This window comes from Fundulus heteroclitus, chromosome 20 (assembly GCF_011125445.2).
Source record: "Fundulus heteroclitus isolate FHET01 chromosome 20, MU-UCD_Fhet_4.1, whole genome shotgun sequence".
Lineage (NCBI taxonomy): Eukaryota > Metazoa > Chordata > Actinopteri > Cyprinodontiformes > Fundulidae > Fundulus > Fundulus heteroclitus.
This window is the reverse complement of record NC_046380.1, coordinates 22,322,314-22,347,411: the sequence shown is the minus strand read 5'-3', so window position 1 is coordinate 22,347,411 and position 25,098 is coordinate 22,322,314. Positions and strand designations below refer to the sequence as shown.

Below are 25,098 nucleotides of genomic sequence, written 5' to 3'. Positions count from 1 at the left end.
AGGATGGCGCTGCCCACCGTGATCAGGTTCTGTCAGAAAGCAGTCGCACTTCAGAACCACAGCGACATATAAAGCTTTGTGAATTCCCTGCAGGCCTACAACGCGGGGCTGATTACTGCTGCATGTCTGCCTCCTGGCTTCGTGTTGTGCTTCACAGACTTTCTGAGCAAGTGTGAGATTTGTCAGGCCGCCGCTAACCTCGGTGAAGTGGACGTCCTGCGTAGCCGTGAGGTTGAAGCCCTGCTGGCTGATCTCGTGCTGCAGCAGGATGCGGGTGAGGCGGTACGCCACCTTCACGTCGCTGCCGTAGAACGTCTCTGTGTGCGCGGTGGCGTTGGCCAGCAGGGCGGCCGTCTGCTGGACCTGGCCAGGATCAAGGAGCGATGTGTTGTGGTGCAGCTTTTCTGACTGGAGGAGAGAAATTCACGGGAATATTTACAGGAAGGGCGCCATTACTAGTCCTTCCAAATAATACGACATTAATACGACATTCACGTCCCCAATAGGTGTATGTAAACTTCTGACTGGAGCTGTACCTCAGGGTGTCTATTTGGCCCTCCGCCCCCAAAATGAACAATAAATCAGTATTCGTCAATGTGTTACTCTTTGCTTCCAAAACAACTTCTCTATATGGGTTTGAGAATACTTGAGATAAGAGGAGAAACTGAAATCTTGATAAAACACTAAACTAATTCAAAACCCAGCTACAGGGAGGAAAATTAACAAAGACAACAGAAGTGGAATTAAAACGAGGAAACACATAAAATGCAATGAATTAAATGCAACAGTGGAGAGTGTAATGCAGAACTATAAACTGCTGTTAGAATAGGAGCAAAAATGGATCTAAAAATAAGTAAAATATTCCTAAAATTAGTGTTTTTGCCCTAGATTTGACCTAGTAAATAATATCATCTGCCAATGGAATGATATAATTAGATATCCTGCACTTGAAATAAGACGACGGAGATGAATTCTTCCTATTTTAAGTGCAAAAATCTTATTCTATTGGCAGATCATCTTATTTACCTGCTCAAATCAAGGAAAAATACACTTATTTTGAGAACATTTTACTTATTTTTAGTTTTGTTTTTGCAGTGTGTGCCCCTTTCACATGTTGCATTTGTTTGATGCAAACCCCTAAAAACCTCAAAAAGGTCTGACTTTACAGAAGAAACTGACCCATATGATCATAGCAAGGTTTCCAGAGGAAGATTTGTTAGGAGGAGCTCATCAAAGTCTGCAGAACTTCTCCATGTTATTCCAGATTAACAGACTCTAGTGCTGCTGTTCAGAGGAAACCATTTTTAATGTAGGACTGATGTAACAGGCTGAACATGGGATCATTTCTCACGTCTTTGTTGCTTTGCAGACCAGGTCCACAAACTACAGAAGCATGTGCGTTTGATCATGCATTTACGCATTAACTTTGAAAGCCCTCCTAAGTTTTTTTTCTCTCCAACATTCATGCCCCCAATCTCCCTGTTTGTAGTTGTTATTATGATTACAAATTAATTTAAACTGGATCAGACATTCACCCTACAGCCTGAAAACATCCCTAATCTGCTCAAATGGTTCCTACCCCTGGTCCTCTGGCCCCGCTGCTCTTCGTGTTTTAGATGTTTCTCTGCTCTAACACGCCTGATTGACATGATTGCATTACCTCCCAGGTATCAAACATAAAACATGCAGGACAGGGGGTCCAGAGGACCGCTGGTTTAGATCAAAGCGTGTTCAGGTGTTTAATTGGAGACCAAAATTTGCTTTATAAACTATGGGAATAGTTAAAACTTAGGGTTCACAGATGCTCCTCATTAAAATATGACTGAGCTCGAATGAGTTTGCAAAGAAGAATCGGCAAAAATGTCAGCTTCCATGGTTAAAAAGCCGCTGGGGACCTGCAATTACAGCAAAGGGTGGTTCCTCCAATAAAAGTCGGCCTCAAAACAAATGCACATGCTGCTTCTTAGATTTTGATGTTTAAATGATTCTGAAAACAATGTGCTATTTTCCTTTCACTTTACCAGAAAAAAAACGCACTACTTTGCGTTGGTCTGTCACTCAAAATCCCAGCAGAAAACTCAAGAGTTTTGCGGTTCTGCCGCGATAAAAAGGGGGAAACGTTCTTGAAATGTTAAAACTTTGCTCAGTGACCAGCAGACTTCTCCCGCTCCTTCTTTATGCACAATCGCGGTGAGCCCTGAAGATTTCTCTGCATGTGTGGGTGAGCGTGGGGCAAAGAGAGCGGCTAAATTCTCGCGGGAATACTCTAGACCAGGGGTGTCAAACATACGGCTAAATGTATTATCATTATTCAAAAGAAAAAAAAAATCCAGTGTCCTGTCTGGCAATGTGGCAATAAGAATTAACTTGTCTTAATGCCAAAAAGAGCTCATCAGATTTGACTTTCACAAGTGGAGCAGTACTGCTTTTGCCATAGTGCTCCGCTTGATTTATGAATGTGAATAGTTTTATTACTCAAATGATATGGACACTACAATGGGAAAGTAGGAGAGGAAAGGAAGAACAATAAGATCAAAAGAAAAGGTGAAAGAAAGAGGAGATAAAAAGAAGAGAATAATAAAAATAATTATTGAAAAAAAAAAGTAATGTACTTCGTTTAATTAAAAATCTGCAGTTCCTATATTGTCCACGAGGGGCGCTGTGTTTTAATCAGCAGATGGTAGCACTGAGCTTCAGATGTAGAAAATTGATTTTAAATAATTTCTTAATTTTTATCTGTTTGATGTATTTTGTCATGCAGGACAGTGTTTTTAAGTTCCAAAAAATGTGAATAAATGTTTTTCAACATTGTACAATCACTGTGATCAGTTCTTATGCATAATGCACAAGTAAATGTTTAACTGAGTAAAAGTATTGTTGAAATTGCACATACTTTTCTTAAAAACGCTGAGGTTATTCATAATACACTGTGTAAAAGTGAAATTCATTTAATGTAAAAATTAACAACAAGTCCACTTTTATTAGTTCTATTTAATCTTGCAATGAGTTTACTCGTGTGGCCCTCTTGAGATCAGATTAAGCTGTATGCGGCCCCTAAACCAAGATGAGTTTGACACCCCTGCTCCAAACGTCACCACTTCATGTCTCTCTACCACAGTATGAACATCGATGAGGCGTCTTGATTCGGGTAAACAGAAGCTACACACCAAGGCTTTGAGCTTGCTGAAGGTGACGGAGGTGCAGTTGAAGAGGTTGGGGGGAAGCCAGCCCTTGTGCTCGTCGCAGTGCCGGATGGCTGTGCCTGGGAACGCGGACACAAAGTCATCGCAGTGGAGCTGAGCCAAGAGACGGCTCCAGGCAGACTTCCTGTACTGCCATTATTTTATGATAATTTGATGAGGTGCCAGAAAGCCATCATACCAACACTCCCCCTGGGACAGGGAATCGCTGCAGGGAGACCAAACTTCGTCCTGGGCCACCATATCCCAGCCTCGATGGCCTGAGGGCAGCTGTCATAGATTACTGTGAGAGAATGGAGGAGAGGAGGAGAGGAGAGGAGAGAGTGAGATATTTTTAAACATTTACGTAACTTTTATGAGATATATAGCGGTATCATTCAGACCTTCGCAGCCGTTGGCAGAAACCTCAGCGAACGGGTTGTCACAGCGATCGCACTGGCGGCCGATGACGCCGGGCTTGCACTGACACTGGCCGCTCTCCCTGTCACAGGCTCTGGAGAAGGAGCCGACCGGGTAGCAGTCGCACAGCAGGCAGGAGTCGCTGCCCTCGGGACGGTAGTGGTTGTCCTGGAGAAAGAGACGGGAGAGACAGGCTGCCTGGTAAATGGCACCTTCGTTTTTTTTTTTTTTCTTGCGTCTGCAAAAATGTCAAGACGGCAGCACGGAGCAGCTGAGGCGCAGCAGAGACGGCGCTTTCTGGAGGAACTCAAAGAAGCATCCCTCCCTTCCAGCATCCTCACATTTCATACAGCTGTGGTGGGAGAATATGGACAGACTGCATCTCAACCTGGCGCCTGTGCGGCAAAATGGCAGACAAGAGGCCCCTGCAGGGGGTAGTGAGGGCAGCGGAGGAACCCTTCTGCCCAGGTTCTGTTTCAGAGCCGAGGATTGAACAACTAAAAGCATACGTTGCTGCAGCCTCATCATGACGCATCACTAACAACGTGAAACGATCAGCACCATCATTAAAAATTAAAAAACTGAAACAATTCAAGCAAAAATACAAAAAACATCTTTCCAGGCTTGTTCGTCCCTGCATGTGTTATAACAGGTGATTCAATTCAATTTTATTTATATAGCGCCAATTCATGAAGCATGTCATCTCAAGGCACTTTATAAAGTCAAATTCAGTCAGATTATACAGATTGGTCAGATTTCTTCCTCCTGAAGAAGCGTAGAGCCACAGGGAGAGTCGTCTGCTTTGTCCATGGCTTTGCAGCAATCCCTCATACTGAGCAAGCATGAAGCGACAGTGGAAAGAAAAACTCCCCTTTAACGGGAAGGAAAACCTCCAGCAAAAAGAAAAGATGTTCTGTCATTTGGATTTAGCGACCAGAGCAGCTGAATAGGAACAAAAACCTGATGTCAACCACATTTCAAAGCACTTCCAAATAGGCTTTACATCAAATCTGCAAAGTTAGATTTTTTTATTTTTTATTTTTTCAAAAAGAGGAAGAAGGATCTCCCCCCTGCATCCTGGGAGTCTATGCACTGCCTGATAGAAAGGCAGGGACTGATTATCTATCATTGTTGCAGCTAAACAAGATAAACTGGGCTCTTTCTTGCTTTGTTTGGCTATGTTATATTTGCCTTCGGGTTCTGAAGATGAATAATTCACGTTTGCAGGCTCACCTTACAGCGGCACTCCCCGCTTGTCTTGTTGCACTCAGAATCAAAGCCTCGGTCTGTGGCACAGCTGCAGGGCCCGCAGGTCTTGTGACCCCACCAGCCTCTTGGACATGGCAAGTCAGTCCTGTGGAAACGGGACTAGATTAGTTTAAATACAGAAGAACAAATGCACGGTTGAGAGAAACATTTCTTCTATACTTTTTCTCGCAGTATCGGCCAAAATAGTTCCTGGGACAGTCGCAGGCGTAGCCGCGGGAGGAGCTCGGCTTCCTGGTGCAGGCAGCGGCGTGTTCACAGGGGTTCAGCGAGCACACGTCAGTGCAGTTAGTGCCATAATAACCTGTAGAGAAAACACAGCGGATGGCGATGAGCTGTCAGGCTTCGGATGCACGCACCGATCTTAATTTGTGAGGACGTGTGCATGGACCGACCGCTGAGGCAGGTGCATGAATAGCTGTCCCAGTCATCGCTGCAGAAGCTGTTGGCCGGACAGGGGTTGGAGCTGCAGGGGTCCGGCACGCTGCAGCCCGGCTCCACGTTCACCTTCCTCGCCAGAGACAAGCTCAGGGCGCCGCCGACACGCAGGCCCTGCGTGGAAATGATGGCTCACGCTTATTTTTACAAGTATGCCATGTAGGTTTTTAAACTATGTACATCAACTGGAACCAACGGGTTGCAGAAACGTGCAACGAATGGAGTTCTCCTTTTGCACAGCTGCCGGCTAAGCTAAAGGTTTCTTCTCAGTGTGTCTGACTCTCACAGAACCATTTCTATTGATTCTGTTAGATCAAAGTTATCTGGAAATTTTTATTTTATTGTATTGACATTTTGAAAATTCAGTAGGGGCACCAAACCTTTAACCTGACGCCGCCAGATGGATTTGCTCCGCATATCCATCTGGAAACCTTCCGTTGAAGTAATTTTGGGAAGGGGCGAAAAAACTGGTTAGCTGATTGGCCTATGTTGGTGATAGACGGGCCAAATAAACCAATCAGATAAACGACGCATTTGACGTACTCGTCAACAAGCTTCGTCGTCGACTCGCTCGTAACAGAGCGACGACGAAAACACAACCACAAGCCAAGCTACTCTTGCTGCTGCAGGTAAAGGCTCGTTAGCTCAGCAGAGAAATACTCTGTAATTCCGATAAAACTTGCTCGATAGCCACGCTAACGCTAGTTTTATCGGCTGAAGCCGCCATGTTCTTTAGACTGAACTGTCGATCTCCTCGTTGCGTCACACCTCAACCCGTCTCAAAGCCAACGCTGATTGGACGTTCGTTTGGTGAACGGCTCCAAATTTTCTTTGACGGAGAGTAGCCAGACTGATCTGCGAGTGAAACCTTGAAAGCTCGCGAGATCAGGATGGTCTCACGAGGCTACCAAACCTTCATCGTAGGGAAAAATAAATAGGATTTTAATTGCTTAGTCCTACAAAAGAATAAAAAAAGAAAATGCTGTTACACTTTACAGTTAAAAGTTTTTTTTCTCTTAAATGTTTAGATTTTATATTCTTTCATTTAAAATAGCAATAAATATTGTTTAAGTTTACACAGAATATAATAAATAAATCTATAGAGAATATGCTACATTTAATCAAAACATAGGGCTTTTTGCTCTATGTGACAATTATTGACCATAAACATTGGGAATGTTTTCTTTACTTACAAGTGGCTAAAATCTGAATGTCTTGGCACCATGTGGCTGTGAAGCAGAGCTGGGGCATCACATACAGAGGCTAGAGTCTTAGGTGCCACTCTATTTACTCCGGTCAATGAATAAAAGTAAAAGGTGCCACAAAAAATTTTAAAAAAGAAGAAAATAAATATAACTGTAGGTCAATGCTCTCCAGAAACTGGGAAATGGCCACAAAATAATGACTGGTGCATCTTTACTGTCTGCGCTGGAGCTTGTTCTTAGTGTTGGCATGCAGCGAGCTTTGGAGAGCACCAACCTGTATGCAGCCACGGAAGCCGTGCTGAATTTTCCCATCAGGCCTTGCCAACCCACCAACGCTGACAGTCTTCAGCTTGGACTCCCGCAGCTTTCCGTCCACCTCCATGCTGGCCTGAAAAAAGCAGCACGACGGCGTTTGCGTTAAGCTCCCAATGTTTCATCTCACTTCATTTCCCCCCTCACAGCTTCAGCCCCTCACCAGGTACAGCCCCTGGTCTAAGGACAGCACGGCCTGGTGGCTGCTGGCGGCTCCTCCCAGGCTGCTGATATCCAGCTGCAGGTGATGCCAGTCTCCGTCGTTCACCAACACCTCCTCCACCCGTGACAGAGTGGAGTCCTCCCCCCTGTGCAGCCCCATCAACATGCTCCCCCCACGCAGCTGCAGAGCACAGAAAAAGACAATGTGGGTTCAAAAGTTCAGACTCTGAACTGCTTGCACACATTTCGGGTGTTCGCCGCTGGCAACAGAAGGCTCAAAAGTTACGCAACATCAAAGAGTCCTCCGTCTAGACGAGCTCAGACAGGAAGCTGAATTCAGAGCTGAAAATACATCAGGGACGTCGTTCCCCCCCCCCCCCACCACACACACACACACAGTGTTTTTCTCCCGGCGTTCGTTGCGATGCACGCGGACCGACCTGCAGCCAGGAGGAGGTGGGAGCTCACCTGCAGAGTGAGGTTGTGCTGCAGGCCCGAGGAGATGTGGAGCAGCAGGGAGCTGGACTGACGGGTGCGGAACATGAGCTCGACGTGCCAGAGGACGGAGGCTGCCAGCGCCTCCAGGTTGTTCCACTGCAGCAGGCTATTACCCTGGAAACGCAGCGGGTTGGCCATGACTGCGGGAGCGACACAGAGAGGGAGGCGGGATGATGAAAGGAGCAGAGCGATGCAGTCACACGAGATGAGAGCTTCTTTTCAGGCGACATTATGATTAGATAGATTAAAGCACGTCCTGTCAAACTTATCCCACTAAACTCTCTCTCTCTGTTAATAAGGAGGGGGGTTGAAATGCTCACAATGCTGTTAGGATCTGACAAATAAACATGGAATAAGGAGAAGTTAGGATAATTTGACCCTATACAGGACTGTCTCATAAAATTAGAATATTGTGATAAAGTTCTTTATTTTCTGTAATGCAATTAAAAAACATGAAATGTCATACATTCTGGCTTCATTACAAATCAACTGAAATATCGCAAGCCTTTTATTGTTTTAATATCGCTGATTATGGCTTACAGCTGAAGAAAACTCAAAAATCCTATCTCAAAATATCAGAATATTTCCTCAGACCAAGTAAAAAAAAAAATTATAACAGCAAAACAAAATCAAACATTTGAAAATGTCCATTAATGCACTCAGTACTTGGCTGGGTATCGTTTTGCACAGATTACTGCATCAATGCGGCGTGGCGTGGAGGCAATCAGCCTGTGGCATTGCTGAGGTGTTATGGATGCCCAGGATGCTTCAATAGCGGCCTTTAGCTCATTTGCATTGTTGGCTCTGGTGTCTTTCAGCTTCTTCTTCACAATACCCCACAAATTCTCTATGGGGTTCAGGTCAGGGGAATTGGCAGCCAATCAAGGACAGTAATGCCATGGTCAGTACACCAGTTACTGTGAGAATCTTATGTCGTCTCTTAACCACTACCATACTTGTGATTTAGTTTACTGAACCAAGCTGAGTGTTTTTCAAGGCTCAGGAAACCCTGCAGTGTTTCGAGTTAATTAGACGATTCAAGTGATTAGTTGAATAGCCTACTAGTATACATTTTCACGATATTCTAATATTTTGAGATAGGATATTTGGGTTTCTTAAGCTGTAAGCCATAATCAGCGATATTAAAACAATAAAAGGCTTGCGATATTTCAGTTGATTTGTAATGAATCCAGAATGTATGACATTTCGTGTTTTTTAATTGCATTACAGAAAATAAAGAACTTTATCACAATATTCTAATTTTCTGAGACAGTCCTGTATGTTTAGAAAGAGAAGCTTGAGAGAAAGTGACAGTAAACGACTCTCTTCCTCCGTGACGCGCAGCACGTTCGCCCTCGTTAACCCTGTAGGAAAGATCGAAACAATGAACGATGACGGATAAACACGAAGCACCGTGGCTGTTTCCTGAAGAGAGGCACAGAAACACAACCTGGATCCACAAACTACGCTCAGTTCTAATTTCCCAGAATAAAGACAGAAACAAAAAAAAAAAACGTCCCTATGCATTTAAAAAAGCAGGTATTTCCCACAGTGGTCAGGCTTTATATGTAGACTATGGATGGACAAACAGATATAAAAGTGTGGCAATAATTTTACTTTGCCTTTTTTACTTTGATACCCTAAAAAGAAATCTCAAAATCTCATCCACAATACCTTCAGATGCCATCAAATGAGTTACTAGTGCCCCCTGTGCGTAATTTAATTACAGGACAAAATATAATCTCTAAACATTACATCCCCACTCTGAAGCAAGGTGGTGGCAGCATCAGGCTGTGGGGATGCGTTCCTTCAGCAGCTGGTCAGTGAAAGCGAGGACGGATGGAGGAAATACAAGGAAATCTTAAGAGGAAAAGTGGGGGTTCAATTTCCAGCAGGAGGGATGCGATGGTTTGGATCCAAGCATATTTAACTGTTTATGGTCTAGTCAAAGCCCAAATTTCACTCCAATGTAAATACTATGCGTTCAATTTCACTGAGCTTGAGAAAATTATCTTTTGATCAGTAACCATTCACATTTGTGCATTATTTTGTGTTGGGTTGATCAGACGTAGAAAATTCATCAAAGTTCATGGCTGCACCACGAGAAAGTGATGAAAAGTTTAATCAGTTTGGAAGTTTTTTGAATGCACTGCAAGTGCGGATGTTGACTAGAGATAAATGTGGAAAAGCAGCCACAGCAAAAACAGAACTAAAAATAAGTAAAATTGTCTTGAAATAAATGTGTTTGCCCTTGATTTGAGCAGGTAAATAAGATTATCTGCCAATGGAATGAGTATTTCTACCCCCAAAATAAGATAATTAGATATCCTGCACTTGAAATAAGATGATGGAGACAAACTGTTCCTATTTTAAGTGTAAAAAATCTTATTCAATTGGCAAATAGTCCTATTTACCTGCTCAAATCAAGGATTAATACTTTCATTTCAAGAAAAAAAATCTTATCTTGAGTTTTTTTTTTTTTAGTTATTTTTGCAGTGCAGAAAACAGAGTTCACATGTAAGTGTATGACTTTTTTATTGTGTTTATTCTGGGACTGGGAGTTTATTTACCTGATCTGTGTGAATTGAACTTGCAGCTTGGTCTTGGTAAATAGGGATCTTGCACTTCACTGTCACAGTTCGGGACAGAATCTGCATCCCAGCATCAATGCCCCACACATTTCCCTTCTTTCCTCACCTCTCTCACAGCTCTGTCCTCCAAATCCGAGCGGACAGTCGCAGCTGAAGGAGCCCCACAGGTTCACACACGTCCCTCCGTTCAGACACGGGCTATTGTTGCAGAAATGTCTCTTGGCAGAGCATCCTGGGAGGTGTGGAAAAGAGGGGGAATGATCCGTTTGATGTGTCCTGACTCATTATTTCATCAGACAAGCAGAGTCGGCGGGTAATCAAATATTCATAACAGGTACGGCCATCATTTCCCACTGACTCTGCCTTCCAGCTGTTCTCATCATCGTTATTTCCTCTGCGCCTTTTTCCACACCCGGCTGCTAAACTCCATTTTGCTGCAAAGAGACAAAATAAAGGCCCTTCGCATAAACGGCGCCGCAGAGGGCTGATTACCTGGCAGGGTGCCGTTGTTGGCGATGTAGCCGGCCATGTCGACGTGCTGGTTGTCGATACGCAGGTTCTTCATGCAGCCCACAAACTGCTGGTTCCGGACGGGGAAATCCTCCGGGAGTTTGGGGACTCCTCCGAGGAGCAGCGGCCCGGTCAGGTCGAGGGATCTGATAACACAAAGGCTCATGTTTAGTCCGAAGCCGTGTTGATTACGGGTTGTTTTCAGCTGCAATGTGTCTCTGAAAAAAGGAGAACGAGTTAAACAAAGAAGACAAAAAGCTAAAGAGGAACCTTTCTATTTCAAAACATCTTAACTTTGTTTCCAGGTGTAATAATGTGCTTCTGTGCTTTTTGTCTCTCTTGTTGTGTCTCTGCTCTGTCTTCTCTAACCCCCAGTTGGTCGAGGCAGATGACCATTTACACTGAGCCCATTTCTGCTGGAGGTTTTTCTTCCCGTTAATGGGGAGTTTTCCTTTCCACTGTCGCTTCATGCTTGCTCAGTATGAGGGATTGCTGCAAAACCATGGACAATGCAGACGACTCTTCCTGTGGCTCTACGCTTCTCCAGGAGTGAATGCTGCTTGTCGGGACTTTGATGCAATCAACTGGGTTCCCTTATATATGAAAAAATTTTTTGACCAATCTGTATAATCTGATTGAATTTGACTTTGGAAAGTGCCTTGAGATGATATGTTTCATGAATTGGCGCTATATAAATAAAATTGAATTGAATAATAATAATAATCTGATGAAGACAATAATTAATCCAATAAAGAAAGAAGGTGATTTTATTGTGATGAAAAAACATGCACAGACTTTATTTTAATGTTTTCCTCTTACTGATACGGAGACATTCTTACTTTTTGGATCCGGACTGGCTTCCCTGGGCCGAGCATGAATAGTTTCCAACCAGGTGACCGAATCTCAGCGCCACAGAGGCGTCACACTCGTCCACCGTCACCACCACGACCTTCTGGTCCGAGGGGCCCTGAGGCAGACCGGCCTGGTTCAGGATCGGCTGCAAACGAGACAGAAACACCCATCGAGACCAATATTAATCTACAGAGCGCCACTCTTCTGTTTCAGTGCAGGGTTATGTGAAAAAGCACGTCGGAGTGCAATGCAAAGGTATTACTATACTCCCTGCCACATAGTCTATCACCTTATAACCATGGAGTTCAACGCGTTTACTGAGATTTTAGGTGATAAGCGAACAGCATAATCACTTCGTGGATGGAAAACAATGTTTTTCAAAATAGTTTATTGTCTGTTTCAGACTCCTTTACTCTGATGCCCCTAATATATTGCACATTTACACATTTGCACATATGCTTCAGACTGCTGAACTGCTGAAGCCACAAATGGACTCTGTACCACATTCGTATATTGCACGGTTTAAATAATTCTCACCTGGACACTGTGAATCACACACTGTCTATTTCCCCTGCATTGTTTACATTTCAATTGTTTACATAAATCACTGCTGCACCTTTATCCTGAAATTTACTGCAATTTACTGTGATTTTTCAAGCTGTATGCAAATGAAATTTCGTTCTGTACGCACTGTGCATACAAAATGACAAATAAAGTTGTCTAAGTCTCTAAGTCCAAGTCTAAGTCTAATTAAAAATCAATTGTGACCAAGAAGTGCCTCCAGATGTCTGATAATCAGTAAACAAACCGACTTCATATAATTTAACCTCAGTATCAATCAGCTGCTCTGTCAGAGAAGATTAGAGGAAGAATCAACATCATGGAGACAAAGGATCACAGCAGAAGGTCAGGGATAAAGTTATGGAGACGTTTAAAGCAGGTTTGGGTTTAAAGCAAGACTCCAATCGTTTCACAGAGCGCTCTTTGACCCATCACCTGAAAACGTAAAGAATATGAAACACCTGCAAACCTACAAAGACATGGCCGACCACCTCCACAGGTCAGTGGGGCGCGGTAACTCTGAAGGTATTTTGACTATTGCATGGCACTCTATATCTGTTTTAAACAAACCGGTGTTCATTTATCTGTTCATCTCATCACCAGTAATTTGGACTTTCATGAGCTTCCATTCAGACTTTGGGTTTTTAACCCAGAATGCTTCTGTAAGACTGGATAAATAGTGACCATGAAGTCTGGCTGCTTGAAAGCAAGGCATTAAAAGCTGGACGTGACTCAGGATGTTTGTACACTTCTGCATGCCCTAAAAGGAAAATCTTGATCTTTCAAACCACATAAATCAGACCATGAATCACAATGTACGAAGATTTCCGTGAACGCAGCTAAGCTTAGCAGGGAACGATGGAAACCGCCTGACAAAGGAAAAGCTGCAGAGTCGTAACTACCCGACAGATCAGTGAGTATAAAGGTTGGCATGCTACTATTTTTATCACACTCAGATGTCTTAAAAAGGCTCAGAAAAGGAGCGTTTATAAAAATATCTGCTAAAGCTGGAGCAAATTTTCAACATGATTTCTAAAAACCTTCAAAGGGGGGAAAACTGACAAACCGTCTAAATCGCACACGTTAGAGGGTCTGGCTCTCTGTAGGAGTCCCCCTCTGTCGGCAAAAACAAAAAGAAGTCTTCCTCTTTGTCTGTGAAATCAATAGCAACAAGAGGAGGAGGGCTGTGGGGCGGCGAGAGTTATGATCCTGTCAATAAAAGGTTGTCACCTCCTCACAACGCTGGCCAGCTTCTGCGGGGTCACTCAGGGATCATATTAACCTTAAGTGTGAGTCGCGGACCCCCTGATGGCCGGGGCGAGCCACAGAGCACCGGGCTGCTCAGACACATTTAATCATCTCAGGAGCACAGATAATACCAACATTAGTTTTTTAACTCTTTATGAGGTCAAATTAAAAACGGACTCCTTTCAGAGTGACTCCAGGAGTCTGAGGAACCAGGATTTCCTGATCGCTCAGCTGTTACGGATCAGACGGCTTTATCTGCGCCGTCTGTAACAGAAGAGACATCCAGGCCGGAGAGAAGCGCGCTCCTCGCTGGCTGCTCCACCGTGGCGGAGGTTTATTAAAAATCTTACACGCTCCATCAGGCGGTCCGATGACGGCTGATTTAATTTTAGTTCGAGGCGCCGCCGCAGCTGAACGTCGCTCACATGACTTTCACGCTGAGCAGATTAGATGGACTCTCGGTGAGCTTCCAGTAGTTTGTAACGGAGAGGCTGCGGCCCGCCGGGTTCCTGACATGAGGACAGCATGAGAAGGCTGTAAACACCTGTGGCCGAAGGGTTCAGCATTAACACACCCAACATGAAAAGGCTTCACAGCTCCAGGTGGAAAACATTTGTCAGTGGACAGAAATCATTCAGATATATAAATCCTGTGCTTAGAAAAAGAATGAGGTTTCTTCTGCTGGCTTCTTAGTTGCACATAAATGTTTCAGCTCATCAAACTAATTTAACTATAGACAAAGATAACCTGATTAAACATGAAATGCAATTTTCAGATGATAGTTTTGCTTAACAAGAGAAAACAAGTCATACAAACCAACCTGGTCCTTGTGTGGCAAATAAATTTCCCCTCGTTGCTAAATCATATGATTAACCATATTTTATTTGTTTAGTTTGCGAGCCGCTGGCAGACTTGAATCCTGTCTGCCGCGAGTCGCATCGCTAGAACCTGTCTGGAAACATCAAGTAGGACTAAAAGATCTCAAAAAGTAACTTATCCTGTCTCAAGCTAAAGAAATCCGAGAGCAAACAGAAAACAAAGTCATAGCTCCTCATCAGTCTATGACGTATCTGTGAGGCTTTGGGATCCCAGCAAACCGCAGTCAGAGCCATTATCCCCGCATGGAGAAAACGTGGAACCGTCCCAGGATTTAGCAGCTTACCAAAGTTACTCCAAGAGTGCATCAAAGATTCATCCAGGAGTTTACTAAAGAATCCACAAGATCTGAAGCACTACAGGCCAGACGTCCATGTTCGTCGTTCAGAAATAAGAAAGAGACAAATGCAAAAATGGCTTCCAGCAGAGAGCTGCAAGGTGAAAACCGCTGTTAGCCAAAAATAACAGAAAGACTTTTGACAAAAGACAAAAGACAAAAAAAAAAAAAAAACTTGATGAAGACTTTTGGGAAAATATTCTGTGGAATGTCGAGAGGGTGTGCTTCCTGTTACGTCTGGTGTAAAACTAACTTAGAAAATCCTACCAATATTCAAACATGGTGGTGGGAGTGTGATGGCCCGATGCTTCAGGATGTGGAAGATTTGCCATAATTGATGGAACCACGGATTCTGCTGCAAACCAGGAAATGCTGAACCAGCAGGCCCACCTCTGAGTGCCTCAGATGTAACAGAATAATTGTTCTGGAGTGGCCTAGTCAAAGTCTGGACCATAACCTGATTGTGATGCTTCAGCATGACCTTAAACAGGCCGTTCCCGCTCCAAAATTATGTATTGAGGCTGTAAAGGAAAAATTCTCCATGACTTATTGCAAACATTTGAGGGCTGTTCTTGGATTTCATGCAGGTCCAGGTGTTTTTGAGTATCTTTTTCTACCTTTTGAAGAGATTCATCACTTGAAAACTGCTTTTTGTATTTACTCATATATTCTTTGTCTGATATTAAATGTTAAATTAAAAGTAAAGAAACTATGGAGTGCAAATATAACACTGCATATATAACTCTGAGGAGAAAAACACAGTGTTCCAGCATTTGCTTTAATACTTGCAGGTATGTTGCACAAAAATAAGGCTTAAACTCCTTAGCCCTCTTTTAATGTCACTCTCTGTGCATTTTTATTGTGTTAGGAAAGTAATGGAGTGAAGGATGACGTTTACCCTCTCAGCCTGAGGAGATAAATGGTGAGAAGTGTCACTGAGCATGCTCAGAGCATTATGTCTTGTCTTGAAGGTAAACAGCTCATTAAGAATCATCAGCAGCATCCTAATTATTCCGCCGGACACCTTGCAGCTCGGCTTTGGCAATCAATTTTCAGGACTGACCGTCTCACTTTAGAGAGGCTCCAGGTTTAATAACAAGATCCGACCACAGAGAGCATTTCTGGTGACTTAATGCCTTCAGAGGGGCTTATTTGATAATATATAACCGCTCAGGCCGCGTTACTTAGCACCTTTCCCACAGGAAGTCACAATGCGCTGTGAAACTCCCTATCACTCAGCGGTGAAATGTTAGAAAAACACAAACCCATCAAAGGAGGCTTTTTTTTCCCCCCCTCCCCGGTCTGCACTCTTTGAGCCCAATTTGTTACAAATTTGTCGATGACGAAAAAGAGCAAACACGTTGTGTGAATTGATGAAGGTGAAATCATCCGACATGCTCTTTTCCACGGTTTTCCCTCGCACCCTGAAAGCTGTGGAAAAGGCAGCGCTCCAGCTTGGACGCTCCTTTCACCGACCTCTGCTGTCATCAGTCACGCCTATTGACTCTCCAATAAAGGCCGTCTGTCAGGACGTCTCTCAGCCGCACAAAACGCCGCCCTGTCAGGGCCGACTGCAACGCACATATTTGCTCTGCGGCACATTTAGACAGCGCTCTCACCCGCCGCTACAGGGCATTATGGGAATATGAGTTCCCCGTCACACGGGAGAGGGTGACAAAAAGTGGCGAGCATGACAGCAGGCGGCACAAATACTGGATCTGAGATGGACTGGAGAACCATAGCAACAGGAGAGGTCGGCCCCGTCCCCTTCATGCTTCTCTCTGCCTTTTCTTCGCCCGCCTCTCCCTCCTCTGCTGCCCGGCTTTTCTGCAGAAGAGAGGAGAGGGGCACCTTCCCCCGAGGCCGCATCATTCACTGCCCGCGCTCCCCAAAGGAAGCGGGGCCAAACACAAAGGCAGTGGTCATTGCCATTCTCCACAGTCCCCCACCACACTGAAAGCCACATTTCAATCTAAACCCCCCCCCCCCCCCCCTCCCCGCGCTCCGACTCACCCTACCCCGCCCTCTGAGGACAGGGACGGGTCAGAGAGGGCCACCGTGGGACGCGTCCAGAGGGAGGAGCTGCTGGGTTTCTACCTCAGCGCCTCACAGGATGAGGAGCATAATGGGGAGGTGGGGAGGATTAGTTCAGCTAGGGCAGGAGGAAACCCCCCCCCCCCCCTACCCTTTGAATGGTAATTACTGGAAATATGACATGTTTTTACAACAATGAACCCACTCACATAACTTTATAACCGGGGAAAGCAAAACAAAACAAACAAAAAAAACACCTTTGTAGTGGATTTTTAGGAGAGCTATTTCAGTGTTAGCTGTAATTAGGGATGCTAAAATTGGAAATATGTGAGCAAAGCACCTTCAATAGGTGATAAAAGTTTTGAACTGTGCAACAACGTTAGGCTACTTGGCAACAAGGACCTACCACCAATCCATCCATGGATTCATGGACCAAAATCAGGTTGTAGAGGTAACAGAATCAGGGGGTAAACTCAGACATCCCTTATTCTAGAGGATCCACAGCATTATTAGGCTAGAGATATATGGCCCCTCCAGCTGTTTCTGGGTATACTTTAAACCTCTCAGTGGGAGGTGTTTGGAAAACATCCGACATCCCAGGAGGCATCTTGATCAGGCTCCCGAAGCACCTCAGCTAACTCCTTTCACTGCAGAGGCTCTACTCCACCCGCTGTATCTCTAAAGGGCTCTAAAGGGCAATGCATGTCGGCAGCATAAGGATCAGAATATGGCTCCGTTATTTTATACTAAACAAACTCTTTTCACCCGCTTGTATCCAGGATTTTATTTCTATTGTGATCTGTGTCTCATGACCATCTGTGAAGGTCAGAAGATACAAGGACTAAATGGGGAGCACTGCTAATTGGCTCTGCCCTTTGCTCACCTAGAAAGACCAAAACATTATTTAAGAGGAAGCCCCAATCCATCTTCGCATGTAGTCGCTTCATCCTGCCGGTTAAGACACCGAGATACTCAAACTTCTCCACTAGAAGCAGAGACTGACCCCCAACATTATTGAGGGAAGGGTCCAACTTTAACCAGGCCAGAGCCACAGCCTCAGACCTTAGAGGTAATTAAAAGGACCTTCGTTACGTTGCAAATACGTCCAAAGAACAGCAGCATCAACAAAAATGCAGAGTACATCCTGAGGTTCACACACCAACAGAGATCTTATCTATGAAAAACAAGCAGGATCAGTGAGAAGAAGCCGTCAAGGGGAGTCCGCCTGGTCAGAGAATGCAGACACAGCTCCTGCTTTGTGTTTACCCGGACAGGATAGTCCTCAAAAGCAACCTAAGTACCCTAGATTCCTGCAACACCCCAACAAAAAAATGTGGGTTAAACCTAAGCAACATCGTGAGAGAAAAATATATTCTTAATTAATCTACAGGCAGGCAGGGTTTCCCGTAATTTAAAGCGTCTTAATCAAAAGATTTCTAGGTTTTGGGAAGATCTCTAAAATCTTTTCTTTGGGGCTTTGTGCTCTGTGCACACGACAACAGAGACAACACATCGAATGTGCAGCCTCTGCACTTTTTACCCTGACGTAATGAAGCTTTATCCTTAAGACCGGAGTTCATCAATCGCCTAAAATGCAGACGTCTTCTGTTAATGTCAAAGAAATTATGTGCAACTATATGATTTTGAGATTTTATTTCTCTACTTTTAAGGATCTATGCTTCTGGATAATACATTATTAATACAAGAGACATTTATCACTTTTAATCCTGTTAACTAGTAACCTTAAGTGGTACTTTATTAATAACTATTGCTCCTACTGAAGATACTGGACAGATAATGACTGAAAAGCACCAAAAGTATCCCTTAAAAGAGAACAGTTATAGAAATAATTATACTTAAACTTTATTTAGTGACATTAATTAGTGCTTCATGTTTTAATTATGCCTTCATTGGGGTATGCTCTGTCATTATTAGAGTAAGATGGTGGTTGCTGAACTGAAGGAGCAGCAGCCTCCTCTTTCTGCTTGTTTTTGCAGACTGGGACACCTTCTAATTAAATCTTCTTTAAACAATTCTTAAAAGTCTGACTCCTTTAAAGCAAGGCATAAAGAAATTATGGATTGTCTGCAAAAAAAAAAAGCATTTGCAAGTTGGTATATAGCCACAGAAGGAATATTTTTAGCATAATGTCACTTAAAAAAAGACCAGAAAGTAGCACTTTTAGATTTTTCTTTTGCAACCTTTTCTATATAAAAGGCAGATTTTCTCTGTGGTGACACCCGCTGATCCAAAGATAAGCACTGAAGCCAAAATTAGCAAAAACAAGGACCTACCTTTCAATCATTACTGCACCTTTAAGCAACTAAAAAAAAAAGCATCTCTCTAAAGATAGGGTCAAGTCCCGGAAAAACAAAAATGCCTAAAGAAACGTCCAAAGAAAACTTTAAAAGACTTTCAGAAAGTTTTAATAAATTCACCCAGACATTACTTATAATTTTGGTCATTCTCTACCAATTACTCCTCATTTGTACCTCTAAAAAGCTGAAGCTCACTTAGGTGAATGAATGTCTCAAATTAAACACTTCAGTTTCAGTTGAGTTAAGTTAGCCGAGCCGTGCCTCTTCTCACAGAAACCTGAAGTTATTTTTTTTCAGTCACACTTGTAATCACACGCAGCACGATTGCAGTGAAACCTGCAGGTTACAGACACCAGAAAAGAATCAGCGAGCCATTAGATCTGAGGCATTAATGAGGCTTTAATATCTGCTGAGAATAAATAATAAAATAAAGAGATGAAAAAGCAAAGTGTCACCAAGTTTTCAACCAAACTCCCCCTTCCATCGATGCCGCTGGCTAAAATCTGACACGCTCATGTCATCATGCACACTGGAAATGAAAAATGCTCGCTGCAGGAGGGTTGCCTGGCAGCATCTTTATGATGCAAAGTGACTTCCTCAATAGAAAAAAAAAATGTGACATCCTGTGTGTGTTAGTCCTGGGTGGGAAAGTACTGAGAGAGCGAGAGCGAGAGAGGAGACAACAGCTCCATACATTCCTGCACTGATTGAGCTGTTCTGATACACGTACACAGAAACGTAGCAGCCAAACATATTTAAAACAATCAGAGCATGTCTGGAAAAACAATGTCTTCCCACTCTCTGGTTGTCATTCATTCAACCACCACCCCCCCCCTCATGTCTGGTCTGAGGGTCTCCGTGGGTCAGAATCGAGTTGGCTCTCTTCCACGTCAGCGGCTCGTCAGGCAGACAAGCGTTAGTCTGAAAGAAAAAGGCCCGCGGTTTCCTGTCTGCATCCAGTTTGCAGACAGTCAGTGAATGAGCTGAAGAGCACAGAGTGACAGCTGCCAGTTATCGGCGGCTGCAATGACAGCCACGGTCTGCTGTCTGCAAAGGACAAAAGCTCTGACAGAATGCTAAGTGCTCCACACTTACACGGTGCCTTTTTAACCTCGCCTAGGCTCGACAAAACGTCGCACAATGGCCCTCGGTGAAAAATGCACGTACTGTCAGTTCAACGTAAAGGCTGGATGTGAGTGTAGGATATGCTTAAAGGGGGACATTTCATGCCAAATCCACTTTATTTAGCTCTTAAATGCGTTTGGTCGTGCACTTGGAGCAGCTAGGAATGCAGAAAATGTTAATGCAGTCTCTCCAGCTGCTGCATAGATATCTTTATGATCTGTTTGGGCTGTGTTTTTTTTAAGCCGTTCAGTTTTCTCTATTACTTTCATTAACGATGACGTCACAGGATCTTTGGTAAAGCTGCTAAATTATGTTATGGACCCCCATCTTACAGATTTAGCAACTCCGCCATTTTTCTTTTTGGCTGTCCTGCTGTTGTCCAAGCTGAAGGATGCCGAAGCTACAAGTGGATAAGTGAAAATGTGCGCCTTAAGTTTCAGGATTTCTCCGTACCGCCAACGTTCAGCATGAGAGCTGCGGGCGCTTTCATACACGAGGCCCCAGAGCGTTGCAATTCCACTTTATATAGACAGCAACTGATTAATTTCAATGGTAGGAGGAATAAATCATTATATGTCCCGTCTAAATCCCAGGGGTGAGATACTGTGGAGCTGGAGTTGTTAGCAGCAGCAAGGTCCTGGGTTTGCATGTTCTCCCTGAGGTGGGATCCAGTCATTACTTCCCACGTCGCTACTTAGTCTCAAGTCTTTATAATCAAGTCACAAAATGAGCTCCAAGTCCAGACTAACAACAATACAGTTTGATAGCAGATAGTTTAGGTCACTGGTGTCTCTGTAAATGTTATTCTGTAGGTCAGAGGCTTGAAACTCTGTCTACCTCTGATTTAAATTAGCCTGCAGCTGCTCAGCAGCGCAACATCAAATCTTTCTGCAAGCGTTTCTTTGTCACGAGGCAACCTGCCACATTGTCTCTAAATTACTACAAAAAAGCCAACATTTGAATTTGATCATTTTAACAATTATTGTAGTAATCAATTAATCCATTGTTTTTTTTTTTTGCAGAATCAATTAATCAAAAAAGAGATAAATGAACATACCTCAGTAAACAAGCATTTTGAACTTAAAAAAAACAACAAATATTTATTGCACTTTATAAATGCATTGTGAATGGCAAAAAACATGTATATAACCAGGGTTGCAACTACTGACTATTTTGTCAATTGATTTATCTGTTGATAATTTTTTGATTGGATTAATAACTGGATAACAAAAGGTGCTTAAGAAGAGATTTTTTTTTTAACAGAATTTGAATCAGATAAACATAAAACTATACCTTTTGAGGAGTTCTGAATATAGCATATTTACAGCCAAAAAAGGTTTTTCATCTTAAATTAAAAAACGTACACACACACACACACACACACACACACACACACACATATATATATATATATATATATATATACATACATACATATATATATATATATATATATGGCTTATTTTGGAGTCTGTAGACGCTTGTTAACGATTATTCAATTACTAAATTGGTTGAGGACTATTTCAATAATCAATTAGTCACAATTGATGTGATTGTTTCAGCTCTAATTTAAGTCTAACCCATCACAATTATAAATATGCTGTGTGAAGTGTGCCGTTTCCACTGACCTTGTTGTAGTAATGAACCTCCACGGTGTGCCACTGACCATCGCTGACGCCTCCCAGGACAAACGCAGAAACTGTGGTCTGGGTTTCTCCTGAGAAACAACAGCAGAGGTGAGAAGCAGCACTCCAGCTGAAAAAAGGGTTGTAAAATAAGGAAAAAATGGAAATTCACCTGCAGAGAAGGTGAGCTGAATCTGCTCGTTGATGATTTCCATAGCGAGGAAGTCGTGTTTCTCGTTGAAGCGGCCGTTGTACAGCAACAACCCGTTTGGCTCTTTGGTGGCAAATCTACAAAATCAAATATTACTCTTCAATTTTTCTATCAGTGCATCAGCAAACTTAAAATGTTAGTCAAATCCGAACGGACATTTAGATTCATTCGCTTATTTTAAAACTTAAATGTTTTTAGAGTATTGATAATAAACTAATCATGCTTAGAATAAGAAAAAAAAAACATAAATAAATTTGCGAGGGGGTGAAACATTTAAACAGTATTTTACTTTTTTATGATATCTACTAAATATTTCTAGACCCCTTCAAGATTAACCATTTTGCAAAAGACAATTAGAAAGCCGAATATTGAATTGTTTGTATTTTCAAGGTTCTCATCACAAACAGGTGGGACGCTGTCACTGCAATTTCTTCAGGAACACTTCTCAAACCAACAGTAAAGGTCTTTGCAACAGTGAAAGAGGTTGAACATAGAACATAAAAACAAAACAAACAAACAAAAAACCATCTGACCAGACTTACATCCCTTTTCTGAGATTTAAGATAAGATGAGGTGAAATCTAAAACTGTCCTCCTGCAGACAGATAAAAGTGTTTTTCTATCTGAATATGAGAAGAATCCGCCAGCTTTTCATAAATGCACAATTCACCTAATTTATTTTTCATGGTGTGGAGGAACCTCAGTGCACATAACAGCTGACGTAATCCCCACATCTGTTAATTATGAACATTGTACACAATATTTAGAGCAACATATGCTGCCAAGCAGATGATGCCTTTTTTTTTTTCAGAAACACATTATTACAGCACGGCTTCATACAGAAGTAAAAATCTTCTACATGCTGAACTGCTCTGACTGCTGTCCAGGCACTTAACCCACTGGAAAATTACCAAAAGGGGCCCTGAACTGATTAACACCTGAAATCTCACATCAAGTGAGGGCAACTAGTCTCCTGAGTTCACATTTAGAGTGTTGCTACAATGAAGTGATGATATCAAATTTAAAATGTCTTATAGAAAAGCTAAATGAGTCAATAACAAATGTATCTTACAAGTTGTATGCCTGACATGGTATCTTTATGCTCTTTCATTTAATCTATAAACAAACTAAATAATTGGCCTCATGTCCTAATTCTTTGGGGATCCAATAAACCTCTGAAAAATAGCCAAATCGCTCAAATTTACCACCAAATGACCTTCTTTGAAAGATTGGGGCTACTTTATGTCATTTAGCAGTACATACATCTATATAAGATATCTAGTGGGATTCCTCAAGGCTCCATTCTTGGGCCCTTCTAACTCAGAGTACTGCAGCATCTGTTACCGTACCTTTGCTAATGACAGATAAATTTATATTTTGCCTTCACAACTTAACCACAACCCGTTACGTTAACTAAGTCGGAGTTTCCCTAAAACCAGAGAGTTGAGGAGTCACAATGTCCTTCAATTTAATGCAGACAAGACAGAAGTTGTTATTTGTGGACTCAAAAACACAAGAAGATAAATTAGCACTCAGCCAGACTCAACCAAGCTAAAAAAAAAAACCCACGGTGTGGAAATGACTCGGACCTACATTTTAACATCCATATGAATCCTCTTACTAAACCAACCCACTACCAACTGGAACGTGAAAACAACAACACCGGCTCCCTCTCTGTGAAATGGTCAAATCTTGTTATTGGTCTGTTAATGGCCTCGGGACAAAATACATTTCAGAGTTCATTGTGAGCTTTGGTCCCTCAGGTCACTCAAGACATGTTTCCAGGACCAGAACCAATCAAGACGAGGCAGCAGTGTACTGCAGCGATCCCACAAAGGTCAAATATTATTTTAGAAGCTCATCTGAATAATATCTTGGATATTTTTTTTTCTGCTACACAGATTATTATTTCTTTAATCGTGATTTCTATCAGTGTTTTAACATATTTTGCATTGTAATGTAATTTTCTTTATCTTTACTTTCTTCTCCTGTAAATCCATCTGAATTACCTTGAAGACGGCGCTGGATAAATAAACACGCCTCGATGGGTGAAATCGTAAGCTGGTCTTGATATTAGATTTAATGAGATGTTTACAATCCAGGAAGTTTTTCCTTCTCTTCAGATATAAGTGTAAAGCTTTTTTAATGTAGAAACACTATAAGCACATGTGAAATCAAAGATGAAAATGCAGCATTAACTTCTTAAAGTGTAACTCAGTGATGAGGCAATAATTCAAGGAAAAGTGCATAAATTAACCATTAATTAAAGCTCAATTTGCTTCCTTCTTATCTAGTCTGATGCAGACCGGTTCAAGCATCTCGTAACTGGAATGAGGCCAAATTTGTCCCGCGGACCTGAGTTTGACACAAATGTGCAAGAAAATCATTTGGACGAAAAAACGAAAGCACCTTATGAATAAATGTAGGATTCACTCCTGTTTAACCTCCCGTTCCCTGTTGTTTGCGCTGATTAAATTCCTTTTTTATTATTATTATTATTCAGAGTGATTCTATTTATACCACACAACAGATAAACAACGTAGAAACAGCATATGCTGGCAGACACGCGAGAGGGAAGAAATAAGGTAAGCGGTCCGCAGTGACCTATTTAATAGCATCTGTACTATTTCATCACATCCATACTGTAGAAGAGGTATCGTTCCACGGTAAATTAACATTTACTATCGTTCTGATGGCAGAACGGATAATGAGGTTCACTGCGAGCTCGAGTCGTTGGCAACATTTTTAGTTTGCAGCCGAGGAATCTGCATGGATAGATGGGAGATCCACCTTTAATGACACGAAAACGAAGAGACGAAAACTAGGCCAAAGTCAAAGCTGTGTGGGGTGGGGTGGGTTTAGGGGGCTGCAAGTAAGGAAGCAGAGCATAGTAAGGCACTTCAGAGTGATGACAAAAACATCTTTAAAATATTTTACTCCCCATAGAAGCGAGCAGAGAGCTCCTGGTGTTCTAACCGTGGGCTCTAAGTCAGATTTCTGCTTCTGCACGCTCAAAGCCGCTGCATCAGAAGATCTGTGCATTTTAATGCACCTTTCAATACGCCTAAAATAGAGAGATGGCTTTGCTTTGCTCTTTCTGTGCACAGGGGGGTTATAAAACTTTCCTAAATTTACCTGTCAGCTGTAGTCTGGGGAAACAAGACAACCAATGTTTAAAAGTGGCTTATTTACAGCAAAGAAAAAATTATTAAGATTATTAAGTTGCATCTTGCACATAACGAACCGAACGATGGGTCTGCTGGCTGAGGCGTGCATCAGACATTTTTATGGTCGGTTACTTGACTAAAAATTAATCTGTCTTCTTTTAAAA

The 25,098-nt window shown here is 42.6% G+C and overlaps 1 protein-coding gene across 1 annotated transcript in view; it reads right to left on the bottom strand.

Moving 5' to 3' along the window:
* celsr2 (cadherin, EGF LAG seven-pass G-type receptor 2) overlaps window positions 1–25,098 on the bottom strand; it is a 101,780-nt gene that overhangs the window by 20,253 nt on the left and 56,429 nt on the right. The window contains exons 4-18 of the mRNA XM_036151239.1: window positions 21,730–21,845; window positions 21,561–21,649; window positions 11,421–11,578; window positions 10,564–10,727; window positions 10,178–10,303; window positions 7,451–7,620; window positions 6,984–7,163; window positions 6,783–6,896; window positions 5,261–5,417; window positions 5,028–5,169; window positions 4,833–4,953; window positions 3,584–3,767; window positions 3,382–3,483; window positions 3,168–3,262; window positions 199–408 (exon numbers count right to left, since the gene is read on the bottom strand). Coding sequence (XP_036007132.1) covers window positions 199–408; window positions 3,168–3,262; window positions 3,382–3,483; window positions 3,584–3,767; window positions 4,833–4,953; window positions 5,028–5,169; window positions 5,261–5,417; window positions 6,783–6,896; window positions 6,984–7,163; window positions 7,451–7,620; window positions 10,178–10,303; window positions 10,564–10,727; window positions 11,421–11,578; window positions 21,561–21,649; window positions 21,730–21,845 — 2,128 coding nt within the window. The remainder of the gene's footprint in view (window positions 1–198; window positions 409–3,167; window positions 3,263–3,381; window positions 3,484–3,583; window positions 3,768–4,832; window positions 4,954–5,027; window positions 5,170–5,260; window positions 5,418–6,782; window positions 6,897–6,983; window positions 7,164–7,450; window positions 7,621–10,177; window positions 10,304–10,563; window positions 10,728–11,420; window positions 11,579–21,560; window positions 21,650–21,729; window positions 21,846–25,098) is intronic.